The 18,380-nt window shown below is 41.2% G+C and overlaps 1 protein-coding gene across 6 annotated transcripts in view; it reads left to right on the top strand.

Annotated features, from left to right (window-relative positions):
* The window catches only part of LOC144589836 (RNA-binding protein 4B-like), a 32,507-nt gene extending 14,360 nt beyond the window's left edge, over positions 1-18,147 (top strand). Inside the window, exons 3-6 of one of the 6 annotated variants that reach the window (XR_013546011.1) lie at positions 7,177-7,275; positions 8,629-8,752; positions 11,835-11,979; positions 14,251-14,389. Coding sequence is in view for 1 of the 6 variants with exons in the window: in XM_078394868.1 (XP_078250994.1) it covers positions 14,251-14,393 (143 nt within the window). In the remaining 5 variants the exon portion in view is untranslated. Of the gene's footprint in view, positions 1-2,913; positions 3,320-7,176; positions 7,276-8,628; positions 8,757-11,834; positions 11,980-14,250; positions 16,288-17,689 lie in introns of those variants that run through there. The other 5 variants (XR_013546013.1, XR_013546012.1, XR_013546010.1 and 2 more) reach the window with 5 other exon arrangements.
* The last annotated feature ends 233 nt before the right edge of the window (positions 18,148-18,380 follow it).

Raw genomic sequence — 18,380 nt, 5'->3', positions numbered from 1 at the left:
ACTGTTGACAAGTCTGCACGGTTATGGTTTTGGCTGGCCTGGTGTAGAATCCTCACTTTTTTTTTCCTAACAAGTTCAGGCCTATAAGCAGAATGTTGAGCTGGTGATTGAGATCCCATATGTCCACAGAAATGTTGGTGGACCTTAATTTGCTGTAATATGGATTACCACATTATTTTCTTCCCACTGGTCTGTGTTTAAAATTACAGATCTGATTGGTTATACTTGGCTCTGGTAAGCACTGCATGCATTAACAGATATTTGATGCCAAATACATTCTGGAAGTCTTGTAATCCATACAGCCACAGTGAGCTTTTTTTTGGTCCCGTCCCAAATCCATGCACCACGTTTTATTTTTTTGTCTTGACAAGAAAAAAAAAAGCACATTGCCTCATTGTGCATGAAGCTATTAGGTTAGAACATGTAAGAGTATGTGAGGAAAATCTGGCAGTGGTAGACTGGGGTAAGCTCTGAGCTCAGAACTGAGCTGTGGGAGAGAAGGGATTGATAGGAGGAGAGGATCCAGCCTGATATAAACCGAGGAAAAGATGGAGAGTGCACAAGAGAAGCAGGAGCGGGGAGGCCAAACACAAGTTAGGATCTGAGTATAGGAGCAGAGCATTTTGCACGACTTCGGCAAATCCCATTGAGTTTTAAGTAAACGGTGCTCTGTGTCACTAATCTGTCGCGGCAATTCGTGGCACTTTTTCTGACTCTTGTGAAGGATAGCCGAAAAAACGCCAATTAATATATTGTACATCTTTATCGCAACTGAAACTCATTCCAATGGTTCGGGAATATGATTGGGTGTATTGTTTAATTCTTTTTCTTCCATCACTAGCAGAGATGTTCCATACTCAGTTGTCATGCCTGATATTCCTCGGGATGAGGTTAACTAGCAGCGTGAAATCTGACACTTCCCATATCTGTCCAGTTCCATGCTGCAATAAACTAGTTGGTCATTCGTGAGAATATTAAAGAGAGCTAAGGAAACCTTTGGTGTGGGGTGGGTAAGGTAATGAAGTATAGGTCAACTGTTTTCCCAGGCAGTTTCTTGCATCTCAATGAAGCAAAAGAATCTTACTAAATTTCAACAAATTGAGTGCGTCACAATCATTAGTTAATTAAGATCAAGACACAAACACAGTTTTCTGGAAATTTGAAATGGAATTTGTCATTTTTGTTTTTGTGGTTGATCTTAACTAGTCATAATGTAAATAACCTTCTGAGAAAGGAGACACCCTTGTACCACCGTTTCAATCCAGCATTCCTATTAAGTTGTATTCATTATAGAGAGGCAGTTGGGTGCATGCTGTAGTCACATTTTGTGTGGACATGTACTTTTAGACTCCTATGAGAAGCTGATCAGGAAATCAATAGTCGATTAGCATTCATTAGGCTGCATGGGATACACACTGTAATATGTCATCCCAATTTGTTACCTGGTACAAAGGTGGTGGTGGCATCAAAGAATAAGCCCTGGAAGGTGCATCTGACAGATGTTGCTACTGTTCAATCCATTGAGCATATTGTCAGCACTTCCACTCTTTGTATTCAGGGGCTCTGTGTTCTGGGCTTGGACAAGAAATGTGTCCCAGAGGCCACATGTATCAGGTAACAGAATGAGTGTTCACTTTTTTTCATACAGTGCTGTGAGGACTCTCTGCTGATTAAGTGGGTTTTAATTTCATATATCGGTAGATGATGTGATAGTTACTCCAAATTTGAGTGTATAGAAGTGGTAGACAATAGACAATAGGTGCAGGAGGAGGCCATTCGGCCCTTCGAGCCAGCACCGCCATTCAATGTGATCATGGCTGATCATTCTCAATCAGTACCCCGTTCCTGCCTTCTCCCCATACCCCCTGACTCTGCTATCCTTAAGAGCTCTATCCAGCTCTCTCTTGAATGCATTCAGAGAATTGGCCTCCACTGCCTTCTGAGGCAGAGAATTCCACAGATTCACAACTCTCTGACTGAAAAAGTTTTTCCTCATCTCAGTTCTAAATGGCCTACCCCTTATTCTTAAACTGTGGCCCCTTGTTCTGGACTCCCCCAACATTGGGAACATGTTTCCTGCCTCTAACGTGTCCAACCCCTTAATAATCTTATACGTTTCGATAAGATCTCCTCTCATCTTTCTAAATTCCAGTGTATACAAGCTTAGTCGCTCCAGTCTTTCAACATATGATAGTCCCGCCATTCCGGGAATTAACCTAGTGCACAAAATTTGAAGAGCCTCTGGTACCTGCGAAAATCTGCTAAATCCACACAGATCGAACCACTGCCTTGGTCGTAAAGTCATTTTTATTTGCTAGATAAATAAATCCTGCTTCAGTGGCTGCATTTTTTTTTCCTTTGGTTATCTGGTGTACTTCTATCCGGATTTTGATAACCTAAAAGGGGGAGATTCGATATTGTCTTTCGTTGTACTGACTTATGACAATGCACCCACTACCCTAGGTTAAGTCTTGTAAAAAAAATGTGTTTGTCAATAACTTTTTTTTGCTATTTACTGAACCGTTAAGTCGAAGTTCCAAGTAGTGAGGCGCTTTGCTCTATTAACAGCAAGGAATGTCCATTTTCCAGACACTGAGAGGGGTGATCATTAATGTGCTACGCAGCTCTTGAGCCTTGGATAGCTGGTATTCGGGCTGCTTCCTGGCCGTGACTGAAAAGTGTTGTATGTGTACAGCATGACTGATCAAATATCGGTAACGAGAATCAAGATGTGGTTGTGTCCCACTTGCAGTTGCTGTTTGGGTATCATCAGGTTCAGAATAGACTTGTTGGCAGGTCGAGATCAGGAATAGACTCCTACTCTTAGTAACACATTCTCAGTGGTATGCACCTGTGTGGCGGCGAGTTGAAAGCCCTGTTTTTAATCAATCTGCACTGTCCCTTCTTTCGCAGGTTTGCTTTGCATCGTGACGAGAGCCGCGGGTCCCCTTGGTACGTGCAGAAACTCGGGTCATATGTTTTGCTTGTTGGTTTTAGCGTGGACAAATGTTAGTGCGACACTAACTCTTAAAATATCGGTGTTAATTAGCTGCTGACTCGTCTACTCACCAAATTGTGAGCAAGTTATTTTTAAAAATCTTTTTGGTTTTAATTTTTCTCTCTGGGTTTCTTTTTGTGTTCAGCAGCAATGACTCGCATAATTGTCAAGAATTTAAATCTGAAGCATTTGGATTTTCTGTAATACGATTTACAATAAACAATCAGTATTCAGCCTGAGCGTGTTGCGTCCGTGTTAATCTTTAAAACCGACCTGTAAAGGTATTCAGTAGTATCTTTGTTAGATTTATTAATGCACAGTCTCATCTAATGGTTTGTACATTGGGGCCTACCATCGAGGCAGGGGTTTGCGATCAACTTCTATGGTGGCTTGCTGTCTATTGTCAGATTTTTCTAAGTAAAGTCGAAGACGATGTCTGTTATAGTTAATTCTGCCGCTTGCTGCACCTTTCCAACCCTTTGCGCTCAGCAACATGTACCCGTTGAACTGTTGTCTGCTTTAACAGATTTCAGAATAATTTGCTGTAGTTCCTACTCATCACTAGGCTGTAATCTTGAGCGTGTGGGTGCCTGTTTGCCTCGTGAAGAATGGGTAGACAGATATGCAAGATGGACTCCAGCTTGGAAAATGAGGAGAGGACAGTGCAATTTTGTTGTTGCTCATTTTTAGTGTGGCTGTTCATCACTGATACAATAGGGCACTTCACTGGATGATTCCTGAGATTCCAATTAAGGCTTTGTTAAGGTTGTTTAAAGCAAAATATGACAGTTTCTGGAAATTTCAAATAAAAACAAGGCTGCTCAACCAAATCAGGAAGGGAGTTCACACTTGACAGATAACAAATGTGCAAGGTCCAAAGTCTTTCAGTGCTCAATGGGAGGAATTGGCACTATTTATTTTGAGGCGGCACAGTGGCACAGCGGTAGAGTTGCTGCCTTACAGCGAATGCAGCGCCAGAAACCCGGGTTCGATCCCGACTACGGGCGCTGTCTGTACAGAGTTTATACGTTCTCCCCGTGAACTGCGTGGGTTTTCTCCGAGAACTTTGCTTTCCTCCCACACTCCAAAGACGTGCAGGTTTGTAGGTTAATTGACTTGGTAAATGTAAATAATTGTCCCTAGCGGGTGTAGGATAGTGTTAATGTGATAGGATCGCTGGTCGGTGCCGACCCGGTGGGCCGAAGGGCCTGTTTCCGTGCAGTATCTCTTAAACTAAACTAAGATTTTCCATTGTGTGGATTTATTTTTTCAAAGTGAATTTTTATTTCTGTCTTTCCTGTTAATTGGATAGTTTGGTAAGTTAGGTGCATACCTCCAATTAGGGTGGCGCAGCGGTGGAGTTGCGGACTTATGGCGCCAGAGACCCAGGTTCGATCCTGACTATGGGTACCGACTGTACGGAGTTTGTACGTTCTCCCTGTACGAAAATTGGAGAATTCAATGTTTGTAATGTTGGGTTCTAAGCTACCCAAGGGGAATATGAGGTGTTGTACCTCCAGTTTGCTGTGGCCTCACTGTGGAAATGGAAGAGGCCCAGTGGAGAAAGGTTGATGTGGGAAGGGAAATTAAAATGGTAGAAACAGGAAGATCCAACAGGTCTGCTAACTTAACTTTAGTCTCCATAAGTGGTATCCGCCTTGACTAAAATTTGAAAATCTAGAATTTTAAGTCAAGGTGATCGTGACTTGGGAACCAGTGGAAGTTGATGAATGCAGAGGAGAGAGATTAAGTACATTTTGTACAAGTTGTAATATGGACAGTGTTCATGCTCAAAGCATGGCAGATAGCTGAGTAGAGTTTTAAGGGAAATATCAAGCTTGAAGTAATAATGGAACCGATGACCATTTTTGCAGCAGATAAGCAGGGGTAATGTTCTGGATATCGTACTTTAAAACCAAGGTAAATGATGTCTGGTGATGTTCCAGATATCATACTTAAAAACAAGGTAAATTAATTCGAATCATAGTCATACAGCATGGAAACAAGCTCTTCGGCCCAACTTGTCCATGCTGACAAGCTGCTCTATCTACACGAGTCGCACTTGTCCCAGTTTGGCTCATATCCATCCCGCTAAACCTTTCTTGTCCATGTACTGGTGAACAAGCAACACAATGAACATAAACTAAACTAAACACCTGTCCAAATGTGTTTTTGTTTCTTTTTGATAATTATTCTGCCGAAAATAATTTGACATATATTTTTTGACATCGAGCAAAGCTGCATATATCACCTCCAACTAATTTCTGCTGAAAGTGAAGGAGGCTAAACACATGTTTGATCTGCTAAAATCTACGGGTGAAAGTGGAGACACAAGGAGCTGCAGATGCTGGTTTACAAAAAAAAGACACGAGGTGCCGGAGTAACTCAGTGGGTTAGGCAGCACCTCTGGAGCACACGGATAGGTGACGTTTCAGGCTGGGACCCTCGTCAGCCTGCTCTGAAAGTGCTCTCGCAATGTTGCTGAAACTTTGTTGTTGTCTGTATGCGTTGTTAAAAGCAAAGCTTAAACTTCATGTCCAATCCTAGATTCTCTTGAGTAGGTTGCGGATCTTCTGTTTGATTTTTCGGGAAGATTTAGGAGTCAACCACATTGCATCATCGGAGTCATTCTAGCCCAAGATGGGTAAGGACGGTGCTTTTACTTATCTCAATGGTGCAGTTTGTTTTGATTGAAAGGATGCGATAGTGATAAGTAATTTCCCAGCTTTGATTTGGGTAATTTCTCCATCAGTCAATCTAGTGACTGAACTGTTGCAACTAACTGAGTTTTATTGTTGCACATTTTACATGCGTTTTCCACTCTCAATCGTTTTCTGGGCAAATTAGTTTGCTTTATGTTAAAAAAAAAACTTTTGTCATGGGTTCAGTGTCCTTCACGCATCATGGGCTTGCTTTCTGAGTGCCTATTGAGGATAATTTTAGGTTTCTGCCTTGCCACTGTACCATTCGTTAATGCAGTGCTGACAGTAAGGTTCCTTTCTGAAAGGCCAACACTTTGCTTGACACTTTGTCAGTGATTATTTCTAGATTCTTTCTGATAATAAACTATTGTAATAAATAAGGGGTGGCATGGTGGCGCAGCGGTACAGTTGCTACCTTGCAGCGCCAGTGACCCGTGTTTGATCCCAACGACAGGTGCTGTCTGTATGGAGTTTGTACGTTCTCCCTGTGACCGCGTGGGTTTCTCCGGGTTCTTCGGTTTCTCCCCACACTCCAAAGATGTATAGGTTAATTGGCTTGAGTTTGTATACTTCGTATAAGTGTGAATTGTCCCTAGTGTGTGTAGTCTTGTGTTAATGTGTGGGGTCGGCACTGACTCGGTGGGCTGAAGGGCCTGCTTCTGCTCTGTATCTCTAAAAACTTTTAAAAAAAAACTAAACTCAAATAGTAGGTTCTGAGAGTGACATTTAAACTTGCTTTCTTCTAGCTACAATCACTACAGTAATGGGGTTCCAAACTTTTATCCACCAGTGTGAAAGCAAATTGAAATGTTGTTCCAAGTCAGAGTGGCACATGACATGGAGATGAATGTGGACACGATGGGTGTTCTTATACATCAGCTCCGATGTCCTTCCATGTTGTGCCCACTAAGGTTTGGAAGGTCCTGCGGATTGAATTTTCGCAAGTTGCGTCAGTTAATCCTGTAGATACTAAACGCGGCATACATGTTGTGCAGTAAGGGATGGGTGAACAGTTAAGCTACTGGATTACATATAAGTGAGGCAAACCATGCTGTCCTGGGATGATGCGAGCCACACGTGTTTCTCTCTGAGGACATTAAATAAGTGCAGACTATTCCATCACACAGGTAACTTGCAGCTGGGTTTTGGTGAAGTAAACCATTTCAATATAGTAAAACCCAAAGCCGTTATAGCTCTTGTAACTTGACTGCAAAAGATGCTTGGCTTGCATGAAACAGCCATGCAAAAAAATATTTTCTCACCCATCTAAGAAGTCTAAACACAAGATATAATAAAATCAAAATATATCTTTGCATTAAATAATCATAGTGTAGCTCCTTTACATTTTAGTGATTTTTCTCTGTTTTTTCAAGAAATCAGGCAAGCAACCTGGAATGATGGAACAGCGAAATAGGCCAGCTGGCCAAAGTGATCAATATTAATCATGGCTAATTTTCGATTGTTATCTCTTTCAAGGTTGTCATCCGGGTTCTTTCTTGCTGGGCCCAGCACACACAGTTAAAATTGGTTTCTGCTGGCAGTTCTTGCAAGCTAAGGAATATCCATAGTTTTCTGGTAAGCAAAATATTTGCTTTGCATCTGAGATTTGCTTTTCATTGGCGGTAAAATGGAGTTTAATATGCTATTGTTTAATTTAGAACAATTGGGGATTAATTATCAACTTGCATCATTAATAGACAACTGCACTGACCTAATAACCAGGCACCTCAAGTTAAGCATAGGTGAGAAATGCATAATTTTCAGAGTGGTTGTTGGTAATTTGAATTTGATTAATAGCTTTATGAGAAGAACAACTAATTTCTTCCAATCCCTTTTCACAGTCACAAGCATTAGACTGTGGCCTGTTTGTAAATCACTTTGGCTTAACTTGGGTGTTGGCTACATCTTGCCCTGTGATACCATGAACACCTGCTTGAGTGATTGTTTTGAAGAATAGATGCATTTGAATAGGAGCAAGGGGGAAAATAGCTTGCTTCACCATTTCAAGGAAGTGGAAAACCACCAAAGGGTGTGAAAATTGTTTATTGGATCTGTGCAATGTTGGAGCGTACAACAGTGCAGCTCAGGAATGGGCCCTTTGGCCCCCAATGTTTGTGCTGAACATGATGCGAAGTTAAACTGATCTCATCTGCCTAATCCGGATCCCTATATTCCCTGCAGTTCCATGTGCCTATCTAAAAGCCTCTTAAACACCACTATTGCATCTGTCTCCACCATCACCCCTGATAATGTATTCCAGGCCCCTTTTACACTCCGTGTGTAGTGTAAAAAAGGTTGTCCTGCACATCTCCGTTAAACTTTTTATCCTCTCACCGCATAGCTACTATCGTATCGTATTTCCCTTTTAATCTGAGCCTTAGTTTTAGCATTGCAGGCAAGTATGCTTGATAGAAATAGGGAAAATGTGGTAATTTCAGGTATCACATTTCAATATCTCATGTTTCACTAGATATTTAGCAGATGCAAACTCTTGTTCTGTTTGGCCGTAACATCAGCATGTCCAATTAAACACTCCAGGGTCTGTGACACTGCAGTGTTCCTCACTTCCAGCCGCTTTTAGTATAGTTTAGGGGCACAGCATGGAAACAGGCTCTTCGGCCCACCGAGTCTGCACCGACCAGCGATTGCCGCACATTAACACTGCTCTGCACACACACAAGGAACAATTTTACATTTACACCAAGCCAATTAACCAACAAACCTGTACGTCTTTGCAGTGTGGGAGGAAACTAAAGATCTCGGCGAAAATCCACACAGGTCAGGGGGAGAACAGACAAACTTTGTACAGGCAAAGATCCATAGTAAGGCTCAAACCCGGATCTACGCCTCTGTGCTGCAACTTGATACTCATTTTTTAATTGTTTCATAAAGTATTTGCTTGATGCAATTTTTTTCATTCTCTTGCAGGACATGGGTATCACTGGCAATGCCAGCATTTAAAGCTCTTCTCTAACTGTTCTTGAGGAAATGGTGGTGAGCATCTGCCGGGAGTTTCAGCAGTGCTTTAGATGAAGGTTCTCCCAGTATGCTGGTAGGTAAGGAATTTCATGGTTTAGACCAGACATGTCCAAAGTCTGGCCCGGGGACCAATCGCGGCCTGAGGTCAGATTTTATACGGCCCGCAGCTTCCGTCTTAAAATGTATTATTTATGGCCCGCCAGCACTGACTAACAGAATGAAGGTAGGGCGAGGGGGAGGGGAGAAGACGACTACACCTCCCGGCGGTCAGCGCTACCCGACCCCCCCGCCCCGAGCGGGAGAGGCGATGGCGACTACACTTCCCGGGGTTGGGGGGGGGGGGGAAGAGCAGCAGCTGAGCTCTCCTCACCCCGCACGCTCATTGGCAGGCGATCCTGTCAGTCGGGCGGGTGCCGCATCCCCCCCCCAGCGGGAGAGGCGACGGCGACTACACCTCCCGGCAGTCAGCGCTGCCCCATCTGCGGATTGTCAGACGCAAGGACCGGGGGGGGCGCATGAGTTAAAGGTCCGGGGGGGGGAGCGCATTAATTAAAGGTTCGGGGGGTGGGGGGCCATTGGCCCTCGGGTATTTTCACATTATCAAATCTGGCCCTCTTTGAAAAAAGTTTGGACACCACTGGTTTAGACCAAGCGATGGTTAAAGAATGTCATTGATGCCAGACCCGCTGAGTTACTTCACCATTTTGTGTCTTATCTGCGGCATTACTTGCTTGCTGCATTCCTTGAACGTTTGACTGCACACTACGCATGCAAATCTTGTAGGTTAATGTGTTGCATACACAGGAATTAAAATATTTTGTTCAGCTAAATACCCAGATGCTGAAATGAGAGACCCCACCCCAAATTTGTTTACTTTCTTGTTAACATCAGTTAATCTTCCATACAACAAACAATGCGATGTTCAGAGAAATAAGCATTTTTAATTGCCAAAAGCACAGACCAATTTAAGCAAACTGGTAATCTCTTTTCATGCTTCGTGCACGACAGAGTGCACGGCAGATGCACACTTTTGATAAACCAAGTCAACATTAATCAGATCGATAAGAAATAAGTAATATTGAGCATTCACCCGATGCTCAGCTTTGAACACTAAAATCACTGCGGTGTGGTTATGTTGCAAAGTGAAGCCAAGGAGAAAATGGCACCCAGATATATGTGTGTGTGTTGGGTGGAACGAAAGGGACGTGTTGAGCACATGAGAGAAAGATGGCGACAGGCCAGCAAAATGTTCATTGACTTTCTCTAGAAGGTCCCCCATATTATTTGTGTGAAGTCGCAGCTATATGTTATGAGCATGACGTCCTTTACGCACGCAAACATTCAGGTATTCCCAAGGAATCTGAATGAAGACTCGATTGGAGGAATGATTTTATTAAGTACTTTGCCGGGAGTAAATACATCTTTCATTTTACTACTTACAATGTAATACGTTATATTAATCATCATGGACTGTAAAATGCAGAGATGCCTCAATGTCATGTGCCACTGGTACATAGAAACATAGAAAATAGGTGCAGGAGTAGGCCATTCGGCCCTTCGAGCCTGCACCGCCATTCAATATGATCATGGCTGATCGGCTCAGTAACCTGTACCTGCCTTCTCTCCATACCCCCTGATCCCTTTAGCCACAAGGGCCACATCTAACTCCCTCTTAAATATAGCCAATGAACTGGCCTCAACTACCTTCTGTGGCAAGGAATTCCACAGACTCACCACTCTCTGTGTGAAGAAATGTTTTCTCATCTCAGTCCTAAAAGAATTCCCCCTTATCCTTAAGCTGTGACCCCTGGTTCTGGACTTCCCCAACATCGGGAACAATCTTCCCGCATCTAGCCTGTCCAACCCCTTAAGAATTTTATATGTTTCTGTAAGATCCCCCCTCAGTCTTCTAAATTCCAGCGAGTATAAGCTTAGTCTATCCAGTCTTCATATGAAAGTCCTACCATCCCAGGGATCAATCTGGTGAACCTTCTCTGTACTCCCTCTAAGGCTAGAATGTCTTTCCTCAGATTAGGAGACCAAAACTGTACACAATACTCCAGGTGCGATCTCACCAAGGCCCTGTACAACTGCAGCAGAACCTCCCTGCTCCTATACTCAAATCCTCTTGCTATGAATGCTAACATACCATTCGCTTTCTTCACTGCCTGCTGCACCTGCACGCTTGCTTTCAATGACTGGTGCACCATGGCACCCAGGTCACGTTGCATCTCCCCTTTTCCTAATTGGCCACCATTCAGGTAATACTCTGCTTTCCTGTTCTTGCCGCCAAAGTGGATAACCTCACATTTATCCACATTATATTGCATCTGCCATGCATTTGCCCACTCGCCTAATCTATCCAAGTCACTCTGCAGCCTCCTAGCATCCTCCTCGCAGCTAACACTGCCACCCAGCTTCGTGTCATCCGCAAATTTAGAGAGTTTATAAAATGTTAAATTTTTAATTGGGGATTATTCCCGAGAGTGGTCACTGAAAATCTCTTGATTATCTAATGTGACCAAGGACGTTTTGAAAACTATCTAATTACACTGGCAGAGGTGTTTACCAAATGGGTGTAATTAATGTTGTTTTTGCTCAATAAACAGGAAAGTAGACTAGGAGATAAGCTGTAAATATCCACCTTTTGTGACCATGTGCATGATATTCGGTGAAAGTAAATAATGTGAATTTCATGACCTTATTTCTTCGTATTTTGAGTACTTCATGTATGGAGTTCGAACTAATGAATATTGTCTGTCTGTTTATCTGTCAGTTATACTGCCCTTTGTGTTAAATGAAATAATTGCACTACCAATTGAGGTTACATAATTTTCAATTGAAATTAGTTGCACTAAGCATGTACATTGGATACTGACTTCCATATCATTCATTTGACATGGTTACTTGGTCACATTAGATAATCAAGAGATTTTCAGTGATCACTCTTTGGAATGTTAACCTTTTGTACCACTGGCACATGACATTGAAGCACCTCTGCATTATTCAGTCCATGATGATTAATATAATGTATTACATGGTTACCCAACCTATTTCTACTCCCTAGCGTTTGAGACTCATTGAGGAGGCGCTGTGAACTGTTTTGTATGTGCTGTTGTGTTTGTATGCTACTGTATGTTTCATTTTTTCCTTAGTACCTAATCAGATGTACAGCACTTTGGTCAACGTGGGTTGTTTTTAAGTGTGCTATACAAATAAAATTGACTTGACTTGATAACAATATCGAATGGATCTGCTGGCTTGCAAACATGATAATAACAATTGTTATTATTAACACCAGTGAGTAAATAAAACAGTATGAAATCTGTGCCGGCATTAGTTAAACGCTGTGAAATCTTACTATTTAAATACATTCCAGTAATTGTAACAGAATATCAAGCATTTCTAGTGTGGATAACCAGCAAGATTAACCATGAGAAATCTTCACGCTGCTATGACAGAGATATTATTACAAATATAGTTTTGCTGGAGAAATCACCTATATTTTCCACTGCTATGTTGAATATTCCCTCAGGTTAAGAAATAGCAGATAACTATGTTAATCGCAAATTTAATACGCAGAAAAAAAATCCCGATGCCAAGCAAGTCAATTGCAGTTGAAAGAAAGATGCAGAGATAGATTTTTTTTAATCAGGTAATTTTTCATGTCTCTGTATCTTCAATTGTTTCTGAAAAATAGAGATTGTACAGGTTATTGTCATGAATAGTTTTTCACAAATTAACTTATTTCTCAGGCACAGTTAAAATGACCTATTGTTTAGTTAAGTCAAGGTACAGCAAAACATATGATTGGTTAACCATGTGAAATGTCTTTACCCATTGTTTGGTAGAGTATAGGATCTAGGAGTGCAGGCTTGAGGGTGGCATCACAGGTAGATAGTGTGCTCTAGAAAGCTTTTGGTATATTTGCCTTTGTCAGCCAGGGCATTGAATATAGAAGTTGGAATGTTATATTGCAGTTGCACAAAGCGTTGGTCTGAGCGTGTTTCGGGTGTGTTCGGTGTTGATTACCCTGTTCTGGGAAGGATGTTGTTAAACTGGAAAGATTGAAAACGTGTTTACAAGATGTTGCTATAGGAAGTGTTTGGGCAGGTTAGCTCTCTAACGCAGGCAGGTGGGACAGGCGTAGATGGAGCATCTTAGTTGGCATAGGGAAGTTGGGGCGAATGATCTGTTTCCGAGCTATATGACGCAAGAGCAGTAAAGGAAGCAAAATTTATAAATGCCTGATTCCGGTTGATCTGCTGTACATTGATGGAAAGATTCAAGATAACTATCGTTTTCTCTATTGTGGAACGTGTGTGTGTGTGCGTGCTTATGTTTTTGGTTGGTTGATGCTGGCACGTAGATGGCTGAGGAGATTAATTGACCATGCAGTGGAAAGCATAATACTGTGAAAAAGGTGTGTATGGCTTGAACAGTGAGCAGAGTATGGCAAATTGATTTTAATCCAAAAAAGTAATGGTGGGAGGTATAACTGGTATTGGTATCGATGTCAGTTAATTATTGTAAACGTATGCCGAGATACATTGGAAAAATATATATTTTTGCATGCTATCCAATCAAATCAGATAATACGAGACATGAATACAAGCAATCCATGCACAAGTACAACAGTTAGAGTACAACCTAATGTTCTGAGATTTGCAAGTAGAAAAGAGAATTAAAAGAGTGGAACAATTTTAAGAGTGGATGATTGTAGGTCCTCTTCTGGGACTGGCATGCAAATCATGTGAAATATTGAGAAGGTAACATAAAGGATAGCATGACTTTGAGTGGCATGACAGAAAATAAATGCCAATAGAGTGGTAAGAAGTGAACTTCCTATCTGGAAAACTGATAGAAAAACGATGGTCTGAATAGTCTCCGAGTGTCGAGTCGTATTTTTTTTTCGATGACTTGCTGACGCTATGAAATTCGTCGAATTTTATCAGTGAAAACTGTTTTATGATTGCAGCATGCTAACTACACACCATATCAAATAAACCTGTCAACAATAGGCATGATTTGAAACACGCTCGAAGCGTATATATTTAAGAACAGAATAACTCATTTATCCACGCTGTTGCTCTGAGTGTGAAAACTTGGAAACTTTGAATTCCCGGAATATTTCAACATATTTTGATTTGTAAAGTTTCCCAAAAGGATCAATCGCAATGATGTCGATAGTACTGGAAATAAGGGAATTAATAAACTCATCTCAAAACTACAAATTGATTTTGTGAGTTATATGGAGAGAAAATATAATTGTAGGTAGAAAATGCATCAGTCTTACTTTTTATATCCTCGCCTTTTCCTGAAAAACAAAAATTATCATTTAACTGATTAGGCAAAATGAAATCCGAGATTCCGTGCTCAGCACTATTTTGCTGTTGCACTTGTCAGTATTATCAAATGGCAGAGTCGTGTTTCTGTGTGAAATATGAGGATGAGAACACATTTGACATTTATGTTATCAAATGTATGTGATGTATACATTAGTGCAATCTATGGCATTAAGAAGATGGTAGCGACTGCATCTATGATTGCTTCCTTGTTATGTTTTACTAGGTTGCATATTGCATATCTTGAACAGGAACTTCATAGAAAACTTCTGGCTACATCCGCTTATGGATCAGATCGTCTCATCTCCATATCCACACATTGCAACGCACGAGACTGAGATAGTTGCCAATATATCTGTGGATGAATGAGCACAGGAAGGTTGGTGTTGGGCAGAATGTACAGAGCCACATGAACGCTTTGGGGACTTAGACATGGAGCAGAGGACTGCATCCTGACTGGCACGGCGAACGTGGGTAATTAATCATGTCTGGCAGTGCCTTCCCTGTGTGTTTACCGATCGCCTGATGTACTGTTCAACTCTGGTTGAGTGCAATGTAACTGCCATCTACACCAATACGTTCGCTGCACAGCCCTGTGCAAAGTTTATCTTTGGTGACAAATAAAACCTGGCTGTCGGACGTTGACTCTGTCTCTCAAAATGATGTCTGATTTGTTGACTCCCTGGCACGTTCCTGTTTTTACTTGCATGCAAGACAACCAGTTGGAATAATTTTCTATGTGGAATTGGCTACGTGATTTCCAAATCATATTCACTATTCCCACACCCTTGAAACAGCCCATCGTTCATCACATTTATACTTTCAGTTTAATCTCAGATTTTGAGACCACCCCTCTTTTTATTGGATCGCCAATCAAATTATTACAGACTTCATATCAGCCAAAGTAAATTTCTGTTCCAAAAAACATTAATTTGCAGTTATTCTGATAAACTCTACATTACGCTCTGCTCGGGTGCATTACAATTCTACCTATGCAGGACTTTGAGGTCAGTCTTGCATTTCAACCGACAAGTTAAAAAAGTGCGAAGCGCGGAACTATATATCTTTATGTTTTACTAAAATCAGATGTGACTGAGAACATTGCAACTTTACAGTCTTCGATATGTAAACATGTAATCAGAAAATAAGACTTGTTACTTACTGCAAATAGCACGAAGATAATTCAGCTCTAAAGATAAATATGGCAGAGATGAATGACCTGGAGATTTTTCAAATAATTTGTGACATGATTTTGTCCTGTGTTTAATGCAAATGTAAAACTTGTAATAATTGATCTGGTTTTTATTTGTAAGCTGAATGAAGAGGACCACAAGGGTTACGGCATTATCGGAGGCTATTTGGATTGTTGAGTTCAAGCTTGCTCTATGTATGTAAAATACTGATAGACCCATTCAGCCACTTCATTACCCTGAGAAAGATGTACTAAGGGATAACTATCCAGCTTTTTGAGCGCTGCATTTCAATTCGCACATTAAAGTTACTATCAAAGTCCAATAAATTACAGTGTATTTGGAGGGTATCACTTTTGGCATTCACTCTTCAACCCTCAACCAAAAGAAAGGATATTCTATCTACTCCCCAGCCTTTGAGACTTTCAAATAGCTTTGCCAATCTGTTACACGATGTTTGCTGCATTGAGTTCGAATTACACAGTCTATCTGCAGAACAAGACTCCCTCATCAATGTCATTATTTAGGGAAACCTCATTTATTCCAAGTCTTCATGTCTGTATTAAGACATGCTACCCGACCATCTGTCATCTCCCTTCTTCTCTCGGGCATAAGAAGGGCAAAGTTTGAAAACTCGTAGCTGCAGATTAGGGAATATCTTCTCCGCTGTTAGTCGAGTCTTGAAGGCCAAGGATATTTCAAGCATGCCCGATCTTCCGATGTACCCCATTATGGCCCTTGCACTTGTTGACATTTGCAGGTTCTCTGTAACTGCAACACTATGCTGTGCAGTTTCTTTATTTTTTCTTTCGCTTGGATGTGGGATCTGGGTCTGTATAGACTAGTTCGGTCACAGGGCCTGTTTCCATGCTGTATTAAACTATGGCACTAGCTGACATACTCGTGTCTCGATTGTATTTTCATACGCAGTTTGTTTTGAACGGCAAGATGCTTTAGCTGCAATAAACTGAACTCTCACCACTGCGCATGCCATTTTGCAAGTGCAAGATTTTGGATTTCAAATATTTTGGCATATTGGAAAGCATTTTTTGTGATTTCATATTTCCGCCAGAACCCCAACCGTTTTGCAATCGTTTCGTTTGATTTTCATGAATTTATTATGAACTGTATTAGAACCCAAGCATCCTGGTTTTGATGCTTATCTCTTGGAACTTAGAATAAAAAGATACATTATGCTCTCCCTACAAACAGTTACTATATCCGTCGCGAAGAATGCGGCGCTGCTTAGATTTACAGTGACAAAAAATCTCCAACGTTATTTGCAGATCATTAAGTGTAGAAGCCAGGACATAATTCTCATCTGAGAATAATTTTAGTGCTCTTTTCAATGCATAAAATACCACTGAAAATATAATTCAACTGTGATTAAGTACATTACCTGACTCCTTTTCACGTAATTTTTCTTCTGATGAAAGATTAAATGTTGATCATTAGCATGGCTGTGCAAAATGATTAGGCACAAAATTGATATACAGCATAAGTAACCAAATCTTTGTAAAATGTTCAAAATTGTCATTGAAAAAGTTCTAAGAGAAACAAATTCCAATGTGTAAACTCAGACCTATTTGAATTCCCTATGATAAATATTGTATATAATTCACTGCTAATACTCCTGCTCATTATAAGGCTTCTATTTAATCGGTTTTCTGAAGTAATACATGTCGGCTTGAGAGTTAAAATAGTGTTCCCTCTATGAGGAATAAACATTGTTTCTGGTGCACAATCAATGTCACCGGAAAGTTAGTGAAGATGATAGCACACACGATAAAATTAAAGTTAGGAATGGTTAAGATGATTTTGAGAGATCGTAATCTAACAGATAACCATAGAATTCTGCCTTTAAGAGCTATGCGTTGGTTTTCCTCCATCTCTAACACATCCACCCATCAATGTGTTTCACTGCTGTTCAGCTACAAGTTTCATTCTTTCCATTACAGCCTACCTTTTTACCTTAAATGAGGTCATATCAAAACCTATGAACAAGGATATTACATGCTCTGGATGAACAACTATTGAAAATGGTTGTTCAGTGGGATTGTGGGGGGGTTATTAAAATGCACAAACGAAGTTGAGCATTAAGCCAGAGTGAATGATAAAATATGGTGTGGAGATGAAATTAGGGCATTTTCAACTACATCAAGTTGAGCATGTAAACATCTTGTGAAAATTAATATCCAATTCTGAATTGTGCTTTGTCAATGCCTTTGTGAATTATGTGAAATGTTTAGTGTTTGCACAGGGTGGCGCCAGCAATGGCTGCCTCGCCAACAGTGTCCCTTCACTTGTTTTTTTAGTATGTGTTAAATGTATGCTTTAGTGTTTTTTAGCTTGTTTTATGTGGGGGGTGGGTTGGGGGGAAACCTTTTTTTAGTGTTGCCTTGACGGAGATGCGATTAAAATTGTTGTTTTTTTTTGGTGTTTTTTTTGTTCCGTGTCGTATCTGTCCAAACTAAGGCCTAACATTGAGGAGCTGGCGGCCTCTGCTGGACACTGACTTCGGTAGCTTCAAGTGCGGAGCCTGGAGACTTAACATCGTGGATGGAGCTTGCGATCCCTGTTGGGGATTGACTTTGGAGCACGGGAGCCTGTGGATTTATCGTCTTGGAGCTTGTGGTCCCTGGTTAGAGGCCGACTTCGGGAGCTCCAGGCCCCGGGAGCTTTTATCGCCTCGAGTGCGCAAGGTTCGACTGCTCTGACTGCAGGAGAATAAAGAGGAAGAAGGGTGGAGTTTGTTGCCTTCGATCACAGTGAGGAATATGGGGAATCCACTGTGGTGGATGTTTATGTTAACTTTTATGTAGTTGTGTGTCATTGCTCTTTTTAGTATGGCTGTATGGTAATTCAAAATTTCACTGTACCTCAATTGGTACATGTGTCAATAAACTGACCTTTGAACCTTTGATAATGCAATCAATATCATAGAAACATAGAAAATAGGTGCAGGAGTAGGCCATTCGGCCCTTCGAGCCTGCACCGCCATTCAATATGATCATGGCTGATCATCCAGCTCAGTAACCTGTACCTGCCTTCTCTCCATACCTCCTGATCCCTTTAGCCACAAGGGCCACATCTAACTCCCTCTTAAATATAGCCAATGAACTGGCCTCAACTACCTTCTGTGGCAGAGAATTCCACAGACTCACCA

This window comes from Rhinoraja longicauda, unplaced genomic scaffold (assembly GCF_053455715.1).
Source record: "Rhinoraja longicauda isolate Sanriku21f unplaced genomic scaffold, sRhiLon1.1 Scf000082, whole genome shotgun sequence".
NCBI lineage: Eukaryota > Metazoa > Chordata > Chondrichthyes > Rajiformes > Arhynchobatidae > Rhinoraja > Rhinoraja longicauda.
This window is presented reverse-complemented; position numbering and strand designations above follow the sequence as displayed.